The 18,637-nt window shown below is 43.1% G+C and overlaps 1 protein-coding gene across 2 annotated transcripts in view; it reads right to left on the reverse strand.

Moving 5' to 3' along the window:
• CNTNAP2 (contactin associated protein 2) overlaps positions 1-18,637 on the reverse strand; it is a 2,024,023-nt gene that overhangs the window by 219,612 nt on the left and 1,785,774 nt on the right. For both annotated transcript variants that reach the window (XM_067041938.1, XM_067041937.1), the window contains one exon: positions 6,293-6,511. In XM_067041938.1, coding sequence (XP_066898039.1) covers positions 6,293-6,511 — 219 coding nt within the window. The remainder of the gene's footprint in view (positions 1-6,292; positions 6,512-18,637) is intronic.

The following is an 18,637-nucleotide window of genomic DNA, read 5'->3' on the forward strand; positions in this document are numbered from 1 at the left end:
GATTTCTTCAGTGATCTCTTCGTTATTTAATAGTGTATTGTCTAGCCTTCTTTTTTTTTTTTTTTTTTTTTTTTTTTTGCGGTATGTGGGCCTCTCACTGTTGTGGCCTCTCCCGTTGCGAAGCACAGGCTCCAGACGCACCAGCTCAGCGGCCACGGCTCACGGGCCCAGCCGCTCTGCGGCACGTGGGATCCTCCCGGACCGGGGCATGAACCCATGACCCCTGCATTGGCAGGCGGACTCCCAACCACTGCGCCACCAGGGAAGCCCTAGCCTTCTTGTGTTTGTATTTTTTACAGTATTTTTTCCATAATTGATGTCTAGTCTCATAATGTTGTGGTCAGAAAATATACTTGATAGGAATTCAATTTTCTTAAATTTACCAAGGCTTGATTTGTGTCCCAAAATCTGTAAAGATTTTGATTTCTCCATTGAATCTGAATGAGTTCCTTGCTGGGTAGAGTAATTTTGGTTGTAGGATTTTCCCTTTCATCACTTTAAATATGTCCTGCCACTCCCTTCTGGCTTGTAGAGTTTCTGCTACAAGATCAGCTGTTAACTTTATGGGGATTCCCTTGTATGTTATTTGTCGCTTTTCCCTTGCTGCTCTTAATATTTTTTCTTTGTATTTATTTCTTGATAGTTTGATTAATATGTGTCTTGGCATGTTTCTCCTTGGATTTATCCTGTATGGGAGTGTCTGCACTTCTTGGACTTGACTGACTATTTCCTTTCCCATGTTAGGGGAGTTTTCAACTATCATTTCTTCAAATATTTTCTCAGACCCTTTCTTTTTCTCTTCTTCTTCTGGGACCCCTATAATTCGAATGTTGGTGTGTTTAATGTTGTCCCAGAATACTCTGAGACTGTCCTCAATTCTTTTCATTCTTTTTTCTTTATTCTGCTCTGCAGTAGTTATTTCCACTATTTTATCTTCCAGGTCACTTATCCATTCTTCTGCCTCAGTTATTCTGCTATTGATTCCTTCTAGAGAATTTTAAATTTCATTTATTGTGTTGTTCATCATTGTTTATTTTCTCTTTAGTTCTTCTAGGTCCTTGTTAAACGTTTCTTGTATTTTCTCCATTCGATTTCCAAGATTTTGCATCATCTTTACCATCATTATTCTGTATTCTTTTTCAGGTAGGTTGCCTATTTCCTCTTCATTTGTTTGGTCTGGTGGTTTTTTACCTTTCTCCTTCATCTGCTGCATATTTCTCTGTCTTCTCATTTTGTTTAACTTACTGTTTTGGGGGTCTCCTTTTCACAGGCTACAGGTTCATGGTTCCCGTTGTTTTTGGTGTCTGCTGCCAGTGGGTAAGGTTGGTTCAGGGGCTTGTGTAGGCTTTCTGGTAGAGGGGACTGGTGCCTGTGTTCTGGTGGGTGGGGCTGGATCTTATCTTTCCTGTTGGCAGGGCCACGTCCGTTGGTGTGTTTTGGGGCATCTGTGAACTCACTATGATTTTAGGCAGCCTCTCTGCTCATGGGTGGGGTTGTGTTCCTGTCTTGTTAGTTGTTTGCCATGGGGTGTTCAGCACTGGAGCTTGCTGGCCGTTGAGAGGAGCTGGGTCTTAGCATTGAGATGGAGATCTCTGGGAGAGCTCTTGCCGATTGATCTTACATGGGGCTGGGTGGTCTCTGGGTCCAATGTCCTGAAATCAGCTCTCCCACCTCAGAGGCTCAGGCCTGACACTAGGCCGGGGCACCAAGACCCTGTCAGCCACATGGCTCTCTCGCTCTTCTTCTCCTTTGTTTTACTGTCATAGAAGGAACAGAGATTTTGGAGACAGACAAATCCAAGTCTGAATCTCACATTCATCACTGCATGTAGTTGTATGGCATCAGGCAGTTTACTTAGGCTCTCTGAGTCACAGTTTCTTCATTTATGCCATGGAGACTCTACTGCTCCCCTAGCCCAGTTGTTGGGTAGATAAGTGTTATTGAAGGATGGAGCCTTATCTCCTCCCACCTCGCAGCGGGGGACTATCCAATGGAAAGGAGGCTCTACCTTCTAATTATATTTTACATGTACAGTGAAGAGAACTGTATCCTCTGCTTTTCAGTGACTTTGGAAGAGGAGACAGGATCCTGGCCTTGCTAACGTAGGCAGCGGGCAGAGGGTGGCCTTCCATGGAGTCCAAAGCCAAGAACGTCTTTTAGCTTTAGGTTGAGCTTTTAAGCCCTTCCTTCTCTAGAATCCGGATGGAGCTCTCAGGCAGCTCTGCCCCAAGTCTCTGCTGTGGAAAGGGATGCTGGGTGGTGTTTTCAGAGGGATGCTCACTTGCTTTCTTGGTGAGAAAATTCCTGGGCCCTCGCTTGCTGCTCTGTGGCCACCATGGCAGGTGAGCAGAGTGACTGTGGAGTGACTTTGGATGTCGAGGGCCATGTAGCACGTGACCTTTCCTTCAGGGCTGGTGGGGTGAAGTGATCCCATTTCAGGTCAGTATTTTTGGAAGGAAGAAACAAGCCAGTTAGAAGTGAGTTCTACAGGGAAGTGAGTTCTGTAGGAGAGAGTGACTATTTCATGGAGGAAGAAAGCTAAGGGAATTAAAGGTAAAGGAAAAGGTAGAGAAATACCTCCTATTTAATGAGTACTGGCTCTCTGCCAGATACTATATGGCGTGCTTAGGATGGACTAGCTAATCTCCTCCTGAGACGCAGGAACTGTATCCCTACTTGACAGATCTATTAGGTAACTTTCCAGTGGTCCCTCAGATGCTAAGTGGCAGAGGTGGGATTCAAGCCCATGGTGTTACGGGTAATCGCTTGGCAACTCAGAACTTTTCTAAACACACAATCCTAAATGGCTGAAGCTGGAAGAAAGTTTGGAGACCACCTAATCCAACTCCTTTATTCGATGAAAAAAGAGACTCAAAGAGGAAAAGTGGTAACACTTGTTATGAGAGCTGAACTGAGAACAACTTACTGGTTGCCTGAATCCCTATAGAATAGTCTTGGGATAACTGGCTCCAGGACTTCGGAGCTGTTGAATTTGTTGTTTTCTGGAAACAAGCCCCTCCCCACATCCCCTGGGGTAGACTCCTATTGCAGACCAATATTTCTCATTCTGTCTCAAATAGCTTGTGTCCGGGAGATGTGCCTCGCACCCCCATCTCAGATAACAGGAAATTAGAAACTGGCACAGGAGACTCTTTTTCATCAAGTGAAAGGAAGCTGCAGACTCATCATGTCAGCCCACTTCTGAAACTTTTCTCTCTCCAAAGTCAACAGTGGTTTCATAATTACTAAATTCAAAGAACATTTTCCTAGCTCTGTTTTACACATGGGACTTGATATTATTTGTCAATGATAAGCAGTTTCATGAAACTCTCTCCTCCTATGACAGCCTGTCTCCTGGTTTTTCCTTGCTTGTTCTTTTCATTCCTCTTCATTCTTCTTCCTGAGAGGCTACTCTTTCTGCCTCTCCCTTAGATTTAAGTGTTCTGTCGGACTCTGACCACAGCCCTCTCCTCTTCTCTTTCATTAAGCTGTTCCCAGGTCATCTTGTTTACATGAATCAAAATTCTTTCCAAGACCCTAATAAATGCCTCCCCCTACCCTTTTTCATTTTACAGCTTTACTTGGTCTCTAAGATTCTTGGAGACCACTACAGTCAGTAGACAGAAAGGGATAAAAGTAAAATTGGATCTCTGCATCCAGGAAGATCTCAGAAAAATGAGAAATTGGGTCAGTTAGGGTCACCTGTTATAATGAAAACCAAGTAGAATCTAACCAGCATGCCTGGGATGAACAGGATTTAGGAAGAAACTTATCCTAGGTGATCTGGGTAAGATGTATTGATAAAGGGGAATTTGTTCACAGCTTTTGGCAGGAATCAGTGGACCTGATGTTTGTTTGATAAAAATAATTAAAAAGTCTACAGATAACAAATGCTGGAGAGGCTGTGGAGAAAAGGGAACCCTCCTACACTGTAGGTGGGAATGTAAATTGGTACAGGTATTATGGAGAACAGTACGGAGGTTTCTCAAAAAACTAAAAATAGAGTTGCCATACAATCCAGCAATCCCACTCCTTGTCATATATCAAGACAAAACTATAATTCAAAAAGATACATGCAGGACTTCCCTGGTGGCAGAGTGGTTAAGAATCCGCCTGCCAATGCAGGGGACACGGGTTTGAGCCCTGGTCCGGGAAGATCCCACATGAGGGGGAGCAACTAAGCCCGTGCACCACAACTACTGAGCCTGCGCTCTAGGGTCCGTGAGCCACAACTACTGATCCCACGCACCACAACTACAGAAGCCTGCACCTAGAGCCCATGCTCTGCAACAAGAGAAGCCGCCACAATGAGAAGCCTGGGCACCGCAATGAAGAGTAGCCCTTGCTCACCGCAACTAGAGAAAGCCCGTGCGCAGCAATGAAGACCCAACACAGCCAAAAAAAAAAAAGATACATGCACCCCTATGTTCATAGCAGCACTATTTACAACAGCTTAGACAGGGAAGCAACCTAAATGTCCAGCAACAGATGAATGGATAAAGAAGATGTGGTATATATATACCGTGGAATATTACTCAGCCATAAGAAAAGAATGAAATCGTGCCATTTGCGGCTACATGGATGGACCTAGAGATTATCATACTAAGCAAAGTAGGTCAGAAAGAGAAAGACAAATACTGTATGATATCACTTATATGTGGAATCTAAAATATGACACAAATGCACTTATCTGTGAAACAGAAACAGACTCACAGACATAGAGAACAGACTTGTGGTTATTAAGGGGAAGGAGGGGTGGGGGAGGGATGGATTGGGAGTTTGGGGTTAGCAGATGCAAACTATTACATATAGGATGGATAAACAACAAGGTCCTTCTGTACAGCACAGGGAACTATATTCAATATCCTGTGATAAACCATAATGGAAAAGAATATGAAAAAGAATATATGTATGTATAACTGAATCACTTTGCTGTGCAGCAGAAATTAACACAACATTGTAAATCAACTGTACCTCAATAAAAAAGTAATTTGAAAATAAGGTGTAATTTTGAGAACTATAACTTGAGGGGAGGATTTGGAAGGGACTGAGTTCTGGTTGGGTTGGAGCAGTCAGGACTTTATTTCAAAATCTGTGACTTTCATGGCCCCTGGCTGATGTGGCTTGTTATTAAGTCAGCCTGGCTTCCGAAGCTAACCGACTTCGTTAACAGTTTGCCCACATTTCGCCAAAGGAGTGGACATCTAATTTTACCTGTCTTTTTGTGACTTTCTAATGCTCTTAAAACATCCTGCCATAATCATGAAAGACACCATCGGGACTCTGAGATCCACTGGGTGGAGCCCAGGTGGAAGGTCACGTCTGCTTTTGCTGGGTCTGAGACCACAGCTGACAGACTCGACCGGTTAACCCACACACACCTAGAGGGGAGGTCTAAGGTGGCAAGACGGCCACCAAGTCCTTCAAACTTGCTTTCTTTTCATTCTTCCTAAAACATTAGTATTCTGGAAAACAAAAGTTAAAATCTCACAAGTCATGGAAACAAGTATTGATTGAAAGTAATGTCAGGTTCAGCTAGAACATGTCATAAGCAAAGGCCAGAGCGTGGGGCTAGATCCACTTCTCGCAAAGGATGCTTTACTTTTTGCTCTGTTTCAATTTCTTCTCAGGTTGATCTCTTTCCTTTGTGGAAAGATGTTATGTAAGGAGAAGTCTAAGTCTTTCTCTGCCTAGAACCTTGAGGCTAGGCAGAGAAAGGAGTGGATTTCTACTTATCATTTCAAGCAAACCTGAACTTAGGGAGCCCATTCCTTCTCTCCCCTCCCTCCCTCCCCTTCTTCCATCCTTCCTTTTGCACATTTACAAGTGCTCTAAATCATTAAGGAATTTCATGCAGTTCTAAAACCATAAGCCTAAAACTGCATAGATCAGAGACCTCAGAGATGTCCCAGCCCACCCTCTCATTTTGTAGATGAGGATTGTGGGCTCCAGAAAGCAGAGAGTAGGGACTTCCCTGGTGGTCCAGTGGTTCAGACTCTGCACTTCCAATGCAGGGGACGCGGGTTTGATCCCCTGTCGGGGAACTAAGATCTCACATGTCGTGCCATGTGGCCCAAAAGAAAACACAACAGAAAGCGGAGAGTAGAACCAGATTTAGGGTTCCTGGGTCCCCTTCCTTGCTCCATTCTGTTTCAGAGGAGACCACAGGAGGCAAAAACACTTACTTCTGGAAAAATCTCTATCAGAACCCTCCGTAGGCAGTTTTATTTTTGCCCAGGGTGGAAGTGATTTCAAGCGACAGAGAAGTCACTCTTGCTGTCCCATCACTCACCGACAAAGAGCTGGCTGTAGAGCTCCAGGCGGGTGTGGCCTTCCGTTGGGGCCGTGCGGGTCTGCTGGGGCAGCCTGTCCACCTGCAGGCTGGCCTGCTTGACGTTCCTCTCCGCGGTGACCCGGTGCCACTGGTCATCGTTGAGAGGGGAGGGTGACCTCACCACAATCTCCACTGGCCCGTTTCCGACATCAAATGAAAAGGACACTTCCGTGGCAGCTGGAGGAGGAGAAAGCATGAAAGGCACGTGAGTATTTCCCTCCCAGAAACCAAACAGTGGTGAATTCTAGAGGTAAAACAAAGCATGGAGAGAAAAGTAATCTAAGCTAGTCACTTGCTACAAAGGTCCAAGGCGAAATCCTTTGAGGAGGGATAAAACGTGAACCCATTGTTAGCCATTAATAACCAGGGGAAGGAAAATAAAGTTGGATTGGGGGTCAGGTATACATGTGTTTATTTGATCAGGAAGGCACCATCCTTGACTCTTTCCAGGTAAGGAACTGAAGCCTGGAACACTGCAGCACATGTCGAACACCTTAGATTTAGTGAGCAGTGGAGTCAGGGTCGGAACCAGGCTTCGCAGATCTCAGAGCCTGAGACCTTTTGGCACCGTGACTCTTCAGTAGCTCCTAGGGCGTGACTTGTAGCTCTGGCTGCGCCAAGCGTCACCTGAGAGCTTTACGAAACACACCCGTGTCCAGCTCCGTCCCCAGGGATTCCCACTCAGCTGCGTAGGCACTGGTATTTTTTAAAAGCTTCCTGGAAAATATTAATATATAGCTAGAGTTGAGAGCTACTGCTTTGGGGGAATTCACAAAACTTTGTTTCCTTGGTCTAATCCTTAAAGTTCCTACGGAGAGTTAGGGAGCTGTGAATTGTGCACGCGATGAGGATGACCCACATCTTTTCCGGACCTCTGGGGCTGGGCAAAGGGCAGCTCCAGAGTCCTGCAGAAACACCCATTTCGTGAATCATTTGTTGCACACCTTGGATGTTCTCCATCTGGGATGTCAGGTCCTTCTCATAACCTACCCTCCAGCACTCATCACAAATCATTCTTCTTCTTCTTTTTTTTTTTTAATAGATCTGCTCCCAGTCAAACTCCTTTAATAAATAAATCACCTTTCAATAATGGGAAAACGGACTAGGAGGTTGCTTTGGTAACTCCAATTGTAAGTAGCTTTCTTACAACACATTTTAGGTTTCAAGTTCCTCAGTGACTACCTAGTGCTTTATAAATATGTTTTTTTAAGTGTGTATTTTTCCTGCGATTGGCAGGAGAGGTGGTGGCATGTGGGTCCCAGCTCTTAGCTTGGTGAATTCTTCTGACAGGGAAAGATGTGGTACACCACTGGATTTTCTAACTTTGCTTATAAAGAGATTCAGCTCCTCTATCAATGAGCCTCGGACTAATCTCCAAGCAGTTTAATTAAATATCTGTCATTGCTAATGAAAAATTCAGCTCCTTTGGACTGGTACCACTTTGAGATTATATTGCAAGCAATCAAACTTCTAATTTAAAACCCCCAATAGGCCAGGTTCTCCCAAGACCTAGACTGCTCCCCACCCCTGGGTCAGGCCCCTCTGAAAGCTGCATTAACTTTATTGAGCTCCAGGGACATTAGACGCAGAACTCAATTTAATCAACCTAATTGTACCAAAGAATTTGGTTCCTTTATGTCGTTAGAAAGGGAACTTTAATTTTAACACCTGTGGTGATGCCACACGTGCTCTGGTTGAAATTTCTTCTCTAAATGAGGAGCTCCTGCCTTCCGGGGTCACTGTGATCTGATGGAGGCCAGTGACCTTCACCAAGGTTTCTGCAGAAGTATGATCAGAATATGGGTTGACAATCATATGACTCATGGACCAAATGATCTTTCTCTGAATTTCTGGCATGGTCAATGGGGAAAGTGTAATCTCGGTTTTTAAGATTGAATTTGTTCTGTTCTTGCAGTGCTGTGTCTTAGCAGATGCATTTTAAAATGTAACTTGTCAGAATAGCCAGAGAACAAGGCTTCCTGAGCTAAGAAGGAAAGATGGTTTTGTTTCAAAGGCATCAACAGCCATCAGGGAAATACGATTTAGGGATAAATTGAGTTTAACCCTAAAATTTGACTCAGAGGGATTAACACTGCTCTAATTTCCTCTCCTCCTCTCCTCCTGCTCTGACGAAGTCTTGTTCAGGTCTTTAATTGTCACTATTTGGAGCAACTCTGGGAACCAGCAGTTACCAGGAAATATCCACATTTCCTTCTCCACTTGTCGCACTAGATCCCCTGTTCCCAACATCGACACTTCCCTCTAGAGAAGGAAAGAAGGTCTCCAGGACCTGCTGTAGCTCAGTCCTCTCCCCAGCTGGGTGCAGCAAGAGGGACTCAAGGCCGAGGGCCCCGGAGAGCAGAATCCGCCTCCAAGAGCCTCCATCCAGGCTCTGCTGAAGTAATGCCCCCCATTTCAGCCCACCCCACTTCCTTTCTGGTGCTTCCTGAGGCCCCGCATGAGAGTGAGGGAAGGGGTTCCTTTTTCTCATTCATTCAATGCCAGCTTCCCTGACATTGCCTTTGAGACATCCTATCTCCCAGCCAAACGGCAAGCGTGTTTTAAAAGCTTCTGAAGTTCAGTTTGTGGCTGATTGCTCTTCGTCTCTGGGTGAGAGGAGCTGACATTTTAAAAGAGATAATTACAGCGAGAGTCAGCAAGCGAATGAAAGGGAGGCAGAGAGTAAAAGACACGGGAGCCAACGACACCATCTCCTTAATGTGTGTCTCCAGGAGACTGAAGTGTTGCCCTGTTTCTCACTGTAGAAAAGGAATTTCTGACATATCGAAACTATTCTTATTTTCAGAAATAAGTATTTGAAGACTGGATGTTTCTAGCGTGGCTCATTAGAACACTGTAGCAAACACGAATGGTTGCCTTTCTCTTCGTGTCACCAACTGGGAAGCAACTTTCCTGCAAACTCGCAAGTTAGCCTGCCGTCGTTTTGCAGAAGCGGCCAGGAGACAGGAGACTCGTGGGTCAGAGACTAAGCACCGCATTCTTCGCGGCGCAGCAGGCGGCATGAGCGTCGGTCCTCCGTGGTTCCTTTGGTCCTCACAGTCCCGCGGGGCCGTGTGCAGCAGCCCAGGTGGAGGCTGCCTATGCAGTGAGTTTGCATCACAGCCAAGGGACCCTGACTTTAGGAAATCCCGAAGCTTTAAAAGGGCAGCTAGCAAACCTGCTTAACTTTTGTCCTGGGGAGAGACACTGCCTTTATCATCCTGGTCGGGAAACAAATCTACTCTCTGCTCTGGAGGAAGACATTCTGTCCTCCGAGACTGTTTGCTATACACACATCCTTAAAAAGGTATGAACAAAGTTGACAATGCCTCTTGCTCAGAAGACAAGCAGAAATGGGAGAGACCCATGGAGAATTCTGCCCGACAGCTAGACCATCCCCCACCCTTTTCCTTGTGAGCCGACCTGATTTTGCCCAGGAAACTATGTGCTTCCATACAACTTTATGCTTTGGGTATGGACGGCCCTACCCCGGGCCCAGAGGATGTATCTGGATTTGTCTAAGTCAAACATGAGAATTCTGAGCTCCCTGCCAGCAACCCACCTAAGATGGGATATATCATTTCCTTCTGGCCAGTAAGACGTGAGGGGGAGTCTTTGGAAGAAAAATTAATTAGTTGGTAAGAGAAGAGACAGGCATCCCCTTTTGCTCCTCGGCCTTGGGCAGAGATGTGGTTTCTAGTGTTGGTGCAGCTGTCTGTAAACCTCAGACACACTGAGGAGAACAGGGAGGGACATGGCATGAACCTGGCGCTTAGTTGACATTGTTCAGCCCCTAAATTATTCCCGGAGCCACTTCAAGACTTCTTACGTGACATATCCCTTATTGCCAAAGCCATACTTCTTGCAGCTAAAAGCATCTTAACTGATATAGAGAACGGTTTAGCAATCAGTATTTATGAGTTCTAATCTTCACTTTGCTTTGTCACCTTTTGGGCTCTGTTTATTGGTGTCTGCAAGGAGGATTACATCTATAGTTTCCCAAGAGTTTCTATGTCCAAAATGTGTTTGAAAACACTGATGAGCTCTAAGGGTCCCTTCAAATGCGAACATTCTATGATCTAATTTCCAAGAGATTCTAAGAGAAACAATAAATGAAATAGAGCTGGTCTCACTAGCAGTGGTAGATATTGGATCACTACAGGGAGAAAAGAGAGATATTAGAAGAGAAATGCACAAGGTGGCATATGGGCATTAGAAATAAGCATGATGGCAGAAATCATCTTTGATCGCATCTGGATCATGACTTCACTTGAGTGACAAAGCAATGAATGGGACAGAACCATGGACAGCTCTCGGTGTATTTTATATACATATATATATATATTTTTTTCTTTTTTTTCCCTTCCCCTCCTTCAAGTGTAATTCCAGCAGGTGGCACTATTCACTCTCATTCTAACCATGAGTTTTCGGAAACAAATCACTCCAGGCTTAATGTACTGAGAGACGAATTTAACAACTGACCAGAATAGTGGGCTTTTGGACTCTGGGTTTTCCCAGCAGGTGAGATAACAGTCAGACATTAGACTCAAAGCATCAGTTGGAAGCAGCAGAAAAAATTGGTCATTCAACGTAGAACAGGTAAAAACACAAGGGAAGGTACACAAACTGAGCTCCCTGAGAAGACCAGCTAACACGGTTGCAGTTTTGACGGTGATTTGTTTCTTTCATTCTAAAGTGAAGTTCAAGGATGGAGAGCTTCCAAAGGGCTATTCTGCACCAAATCTCATTTGATCCATACAACAAAACTGGTAATAGGCAGAGCAGATATTTTCGCCTCACTCTACGAGTGCGGAATGTTATGAATTTTCTGCTTTCTTTTTCTTTTTCATGAAGGAAGGGCTAAGTGTCCAATAGGAGACAAAAGAATTTAGACCACAGGAAAGGGTATGAGAAGACACGGGTAGGCTGAAAATGAGGTCCTTATGGGGATGAGAGAGGTGAGAAACAGGAAGAAGCAGCAAAGAGAACACCTATGATCCTGTCCAAGGCCAGGTGCTCCACTGCACCCTGGGTGCCGTCCCTTCTTATCTGTTCCGGGACACCCCTCCAGCAGTTCCCCCTCCCCTTCTACAGCATCTACAATTTGTCCTCTACTGAATCATTCCACGTGACCGTGTGGACCCACCTCTAATGCTAACAGCCACCACCTCCACTACAAAATCCTTCTCTTGTCCTTACAGCCCATTTCTTTGCTCCCTTTTGTTGCCAAATTCCTTCAAAGAGCTGCCTGTGTGCTCTGTATCCGTGTCTGCCCCTCCTAGTGTTTCTTTAACCCCATCACCTTAAAGCTTTCTCTTTCATACGTCGTGAAACTGCTCTCGACTCAGCGCCTAAGCACTTACTGGTCCCTTTACCCAAATAACTCTCCGGCTGCTTTTCTATCCCTCTGTGCACAGCCCTCATATTAGAAATTCCTTCCCCAAACCTTCAATGTTAAATAGCAACCCCCCACCCCCTTTAGCTGCCTTTGCCCCTTTATCCTAATTTTTTGGACCTACATAGCATGTATCGCCATCTAGCACAATATATATGTGCTTCTGGACTCATTGAAGTGGGAGGTATTTTCCATTTTGTTCAGTTTTGTTCAGTGCCTAGAACAATGCTTGACACGGAGTGAGCAGTCAACAATTTATGAATGAATGAATGAATGAATGAATAGGAACACTCCTGCCATGGAGGCCAAACAATTATCTAGATACTCTGAAAAAAAGAAATCCATGCATTTTCCTAACGCAAACCATAACTTAACACGCAAGCATGTATAAGGAATGCCAACTTGTATTCTATAAGCATCTTTCCTGAGGGCGTACAGTAACTTAATGTATATTCCTCAGTCTAGGAACTTGATACATGAGTCATGTCTGTTTGAAACAAACGGTGCCAAATGCTGTTCTCAAACCTATAACATTCGAGGAACAAAGACTAGTCCAAGATAAACCCCGTAGTGGAGCCAGAAGCAGAATTTTCTCCCATTTCCACATCTCACGCTATTTTCACTCTACTCTTGGGAACAAAGACCTTGAATCGAAATTACATTTCTCAAATTTTGGCCTACATAAGAAACTGCTAAAGAAACATGCTTAAAATGCACATTTCAAGGCTCCTCTCACTCAGTAACTTGGGGTAGGACTGTGGAGTTTGTCAGGTGACAAATGCCAGGTGACTGATACAAGAGGTCCTGGAATACTATTTATTTTATTATTATTTTTAACATCTTTACTGGAGTGTAATTGCTTTACAATGGTGTGTTAGTTTCTGCTTTATAACAAAGTGAATCAGTTATACATATACATATATCCCCATATCTCCTCCCTCTTGAGTCTCCCTCCGTCCCACCCTCCCTATCCCACCCCTCTAGGTGGTCACAAAGCCCCAAGCTGATCTCCCTGTGCTATGCGGCTGCTTCCCACTAGCTATCTATTTTACATTTGGTAGTGTACATATGTCCATGCCACTCTCTCACTTTGTCCCAGCTTACCCTTCCCCCTCCCCATATCCTCAAGTCCATTCTCTAGTAGGTCTGTGTCTTTATTCCCATCTTGCCCCTAGGTTCTTCATGACTATATATTTTTTCATAGATTCCAAATATATGTGTTAGCATACGGTATTTGTTTTTCTCTTTCTGACTTACTTCAGTCTGTAGGACACACGCTAGGTCCATCTACCTCACTACAAAAGACTCAGTTTCGTTTCTTTTTATGGCTGAGTAATATTCCATTGTATATATGTGCCACATCTTTATTCATCCGTCAATGGACACTTAGGTTGCTTCCATGTCCTGGCTATTGTAAATAGAGCTTCAATGAACATTGTGGTACATGACTCTTTTTGAATTATGGTTTTCTCAGGCTATATGCCCAGTAGTGGGATGGCTGGGTCGTATAGTAGTTCTATTTTTAGGTTTTTAAGGAACCTCCATACTGTTCTCCATAGTGGCTGTATCAATTTACATGGAATACTACTTTAAACACTAGGGTTGCCAAGTTTTATTCTAGTAGGAAGGCCTTAGGAATCTTCTTCTTCCTTGTCGTCAAGAGATTTTTCAAACTGTGTAGTGAAGAGTTTAACCTAGTCCGAGGAGGGGTCTGGACTTTGCCCTTGGCTTTGGGTAGATAATATCTAAAGCCTTGGAGTGTTTTGCCTGGTAGGGGTGTCTCTGTCTGCCTGAGGGCCTTGGGTCATGCCAGGTAGTCTAACAATGTGATTTAGGGTGGAGGCTGGCCTTACCAGATAGTATTTGGGGTAGGAACCTCATCAAATAGTATTTGGGGTAGGGGCTGACCACCCAAGATAGACCAATGGTGTGTAGGGTAGGGATTTGGATCACACAGTTCAGTCCCTGGAGGGGCTGGAAACCAAGGTTGGCCACATGAGCAGTGGACCATTCCTAAATAAAGGAGCCTGAATAGAGACTCTGAACACTGAGGCTCAGGGGAGCTGCCCTGGTTGGCACTACCCCATGCACACCGGCACCGTCAATTCCAGGAAAGTAAGGTGTCCACGACTCTATAGGAAGAGCACACCTGGGGGCTTGGTACCTGGGGCTTCTCCTGGTCTCTGCCCTCTGTGCTCTTTCTCTTGTCTGATCCTAATCTGCATTCTTTCTCTGTCATAACCATAACCACCAGTAGAGCAGCCTTTGATGAGCTCTGTGAGTCCTTTTAGAGAATCACTGAAAATGAGGGTTGTTTTGGGGGACCCTCAAAACAATTGTGAGAAATTTTGTGTGAGCTGTGGTCCTTCCAAGTTTGCAGTTGGTCTAATTCTCTGCAAAAATAATCACTTTGCTTTTGAGGCATGTAATCAAGTCCAACAGTGTTCAGACTGAAAGATGTACAAAAATGAAGTCCAACTTCCAAGATCACCTTCACTGCCTAGATAAGGAAATTGAGTCTGTAAGATGCTAACATCCAGTTATAACTAAGCATTGAGCTTCTGTTTTTCTAACTGTGCTGTACTGCTTTTCATATTATACAGGAAATTAAAAAAAAACCCTATTTTTCTTTACTATAGTCTTAGTTTGTGAGTGTGGAAATTTTTAGAGCCAATATGCATATTCACACCCAAAATCTCAGTGTTAAACACATCTGAAAATGAACACTGGCAAGGAAAAAATTTATTTGAAGTCTTTTGGAAGTTCTTCAAGGAAATGTCTGGAGCTTAACAATCAATGCTGTGAACTCATTTTTAAATCTCTGGTATCAGTTGATAACCCCCTGAGTACAAGAAGTATTTCTCTCTATGTATTTTTGCCTTTAAGCTTTTTATTATAGTTAAAAAATAACTTCACAAACAAAGGCATCCACAGAGAAAAGGAAGCAAAAGGGAGTTACCATTGGCCATGAACAAACAGAGAGCTCTCTCTAAAATGCAAAGCCTTTTAATTTTAGTTTTCTCCATGCATTTAACTACCTTCTGAGAATAACTTCTTGAATATCAATGGAACTATATGATTCAAAAAGGAAAACGACAAAAAGCTTTCCAAAAGGACATGTGGCTTGAAACAGCACCTGTCCTCAGTAAGGGACATGCAGTCAGGGTTTAAATACCCCCATGTTTGGAATCAGTGGGGACTTGTGTGCGGGGCAGACAGTGCCAATTTGGAAGAATAAATGAAAGTCCCAGATGGTGACTGTGAGGACAGAATATTTGTGATAAAAGGAAATGCTGAAGCTGCAGGAGAGAAACCTCGAAACTGGATGCCTAAGGATTCTCCTGAGATGGAGAGGAGAATGGATCGAGGAGGCAATGGACGTAGAAGAAGCTTTTCTCTTGACAAAGGTCAGGTTGTGCAGCAAAATGAAAAACATTCATTGGAGGAAATGTGCTTGGTGGAGGACCAGGGGTGATTTACGGGGCTGGTTTCAGGTGATGTTCGTTGAGATACCTGGCTATGGAGAGTTCAAGGAGAATGGAGTGTGGGATTTGAGAGCCAAAGGAGGTAATACAACTGGATGCTAAAACAGCTTGAATTGGAAAAAAGCTCATAGGTGTTAACATGGACAACGCTGAAGCTTATAAAGAGACAACATACCCATCAATTAATTGCTTGTAATTTATAAATGACTGAGCTGTGGATGGCTTATGGGGACACATCATGAGTAAAAGCCACAGATCCAAGGAGGAAAGGATAAGGCCTTGGAAGGTGCATGCCTGCTGCTGAGAGCTGTGAATAAGCCTGTCAGAAGGAAAACAGACTATTTCCTGGTTGCCGTAGACTGTTTCAGCCCAGAGTATAGGTCATACCACAGACCCGTTTCTTTCTTTCTGTTCTACAGCAAATTGTTTCCTTTCTAGCAGATTCGTTCAATGCCAGCTTGGTATGACTTCAGACAAGACCTCTCTAATGAGGAAAAAAGTGCCAAATGACAATTCTATATTCTACATGCTATGAACTCAGAATATAAAAATAGATTTATTCTGTTTTCCATTACAACACCAGATGCACTTCAACTACAGTATTTGCAGTATCAGGCAAATAGTGGAGAAAAAGTGAAACCATGTCACGGGGTCAGCAGAGATTTTATCTAAATGGGAACGCAGAGAGAAATGAGAGGAGAGAGAATCACTCTCTTTCTACATCACAACTTTCTTAAAGTGTGAAAGACCTGCAAAAGTTCCTTGGAATCTTTGCAAAAGATCTAAATTATCTTAATAGGTTTTCTCTAGCTACAATTACTTCAGTTTGTTCTTCTATTTAGTAATGAATATTAGAAATGAGAAGTCTTAGGGTTGAATATTAAAAATACAGGATCTTAGAATCTCAAGGTGGAAATTATCCTTAGAGAAATGCCCAATTAACGTGGTAGAAGAGTAATAGACCCTTCAGGTCATGTATTTCCACCTGTGGAAAAATGACAGGACATAACTTCACAGTGTCCCTTGGGGTTGGGCCAACCAGCTTCTACTCGAACAAAGCATCCCATGGGAATGCATAATGTTAAATAACAAAAATGAATCACATCAAGAACTCTTCCTTTTCTCTCATTTTGGTTATAATAGCTGAAGAGACAACTCCCTTGATTATACTGCATAAACAAATATTTTGCCTTTGTAAAGACTGTATATATAAAACATGCGAGAACATTTTAAAGGGCCAATTTGTACAAAGCACAGATAAGCATGCTTAATTTTTCATTATTTGATGAAGGAATGGATCGTGGTTTCTGTCTAAAGAGCTCCTTGGAGAGAACAGTTGAGGGTAGGCTGGAGCTACTTGCCAGCCTCTGCCTCAGTTGGTTTGACGACAGGTGAGTGAATGCAAGAGCTCTGGAAATAGGTCATCCGTTAGGAGCACTGCCCTGAAAGGCACATCCTTGTGTGGTCTCCCCGAATGAGCTCTTCCACTTTCGTCATTTTAGCCTGCCCTGCTGCCCCATGCCGGGTATGGGGGAAAGTCTTCAACAGCAATAGCGTGCTCCATACTTTAGGTAAGTAGTGGTAATGATGGTCTGAGAATTAGTTAAGAGGAAGCCTGCAGATCAGATTGTGTGAAAAGCTGCCTTTTAAAAGTTAAGCCCAACAATAAGGGATAATTGGTTAAATGGAGAACTTGGCAATTGAGACACCGTATTTCCCAATCTTTTTTTTTTAAACCATGCTCCCATTTGTTGACATAATCATCATAATTATCATCTCCTGATGTTGTTATGCCCAGATGTAGGAGGGTGGTGGGCAATAAAACAAAGCCCTGAAGATCTCAGATAAACATCCTACCAGCCAATAAGATTGTGTGTGTGTGTGTGTGTGTGTGTGTGTGTGTGTGTGTGTGTGATATTCTGTAGGTTGTATAACAAAACAATAGCTTTCTTGTTTTGCTTTGTAAATATAAAATTATGATCTTCTAAACCATACATGCTCTCTTGGAGATTCTGATATAGTCTGTGCCCTCAGGTGAAAAAAAATCAGTGTTGTGGAGTATAAAAAAAATTGACAGGGAAATGTGTTTCTAAAATGTTGTTACTTGAAACAAGTAGGTTACAAACAGTATGTACTGTTATGATCTCTTTTTTTGTAAAAAATTATATATAAGGCATAGAGAAATGTTTGGAAATGTGCACACCAAAAGAGTGGTATTACATATGTTAAAATTTGAGATTATAGCTGATTTTGGGGGTTTATTCTTTGTGCTTGTCTGGATTTGAAAATCATTCAACAGTAAACACTATTTGTATAATTTTTAAAAGTTACAATCTGATCATTTTCACCTCTTTTGCAAAGGTTGGTGACATTTTAAGCCACTCTATTCTATAATTTTAACAAGTGTTTAATCAGAGAGATTAGTTAATCAAAATGCAAGGAATGAGATTTCATTTAAATACAGAAAATTAGAGGGAATTTAAAACTAGATTGAAACATTCCTCCTTACTTCTTTCCTGTTCTTAAGATACCTAAGAAGATTTTTTAAAAAAGAGAGTAGTCAAATTTTACCATAAAATAATTTTGAACAAGATGTGAGGTTTTTTTCCGTATTAAAAATGGCCCCAAATAATAAGGTCATGCTATTTCTCAAAGTAAAATCCTCACAGGTCTGAAGTGCCAGCATGTTCAGATGTTTAAATTAATGTCTACAGCAATCAGAATGCAAGATGGGCATATTCAGTGTCATAATTACACTTGACAGATATACACTGTTTCTATCATTCATTGGCTATGGTTGCACTTACCCAGGGAGACCCTGTAGAATACTAAATATCAACCCCTCTTCATGAGAAGTCATTTGGCATTCTCAGCAGTTCTCATCAGAGGAATCAAATTCAGAGATGCAGAAAACCAAATTTGATCCTTTTAACACAATCCACAAAGGCAAGTAAAATGAGTAATTTCCTAAGAGGCCTTAGGTCCAGCTAGCTTTCTTTTGTCCAACTCAACATGTATATGTGGGTGGGTCATTACTTTAATAAGAAATGTCTTTTAACCAGTCTCTGGGCTTTAGCTATATTCTTTTCAATTCCTCAAATGCTCCATGATCTTTCTCCTTTACTTGTTGACTCTCTGGAAAAATGTCTTTATCTCATTTATTTGCCTGTCACCCTTCAAAGCAAATCAAATGCTGCATCTTCTGGAAACCTACCTTGATGCCTTTGGACAAGGTGAAAGCTTACTCCTTCTCGGGCCAGAGTACCTGTGACTCCTAACTTCTCATGAGAAGTTTGTCTTCTCCTTCCCACAGCAGCCCCTGAAAAGTTGCCAGGCATCCAGGAGCTGCATTTCCTGGTCCCTGGACATCTAGGTGTAGCCGTACGCCTAGTTACCACCAACCGAATGAGAACAAAAGGAGAG

This window comes from Kogia breviceps, chromosome 9, assembly GCF_026419965.1.
Source record: "Kogia breviceps isolate mKogBre1 chromosome 9, mKogBre1 haplotype 1, whole genome shotgun sequence".
Taxonomy (NCBI): Eukaryota; Metazoa; Chordata; class Mammalia; order Artiodactyla; family Physeteridae; genus Kogia; species Kogia breviceps.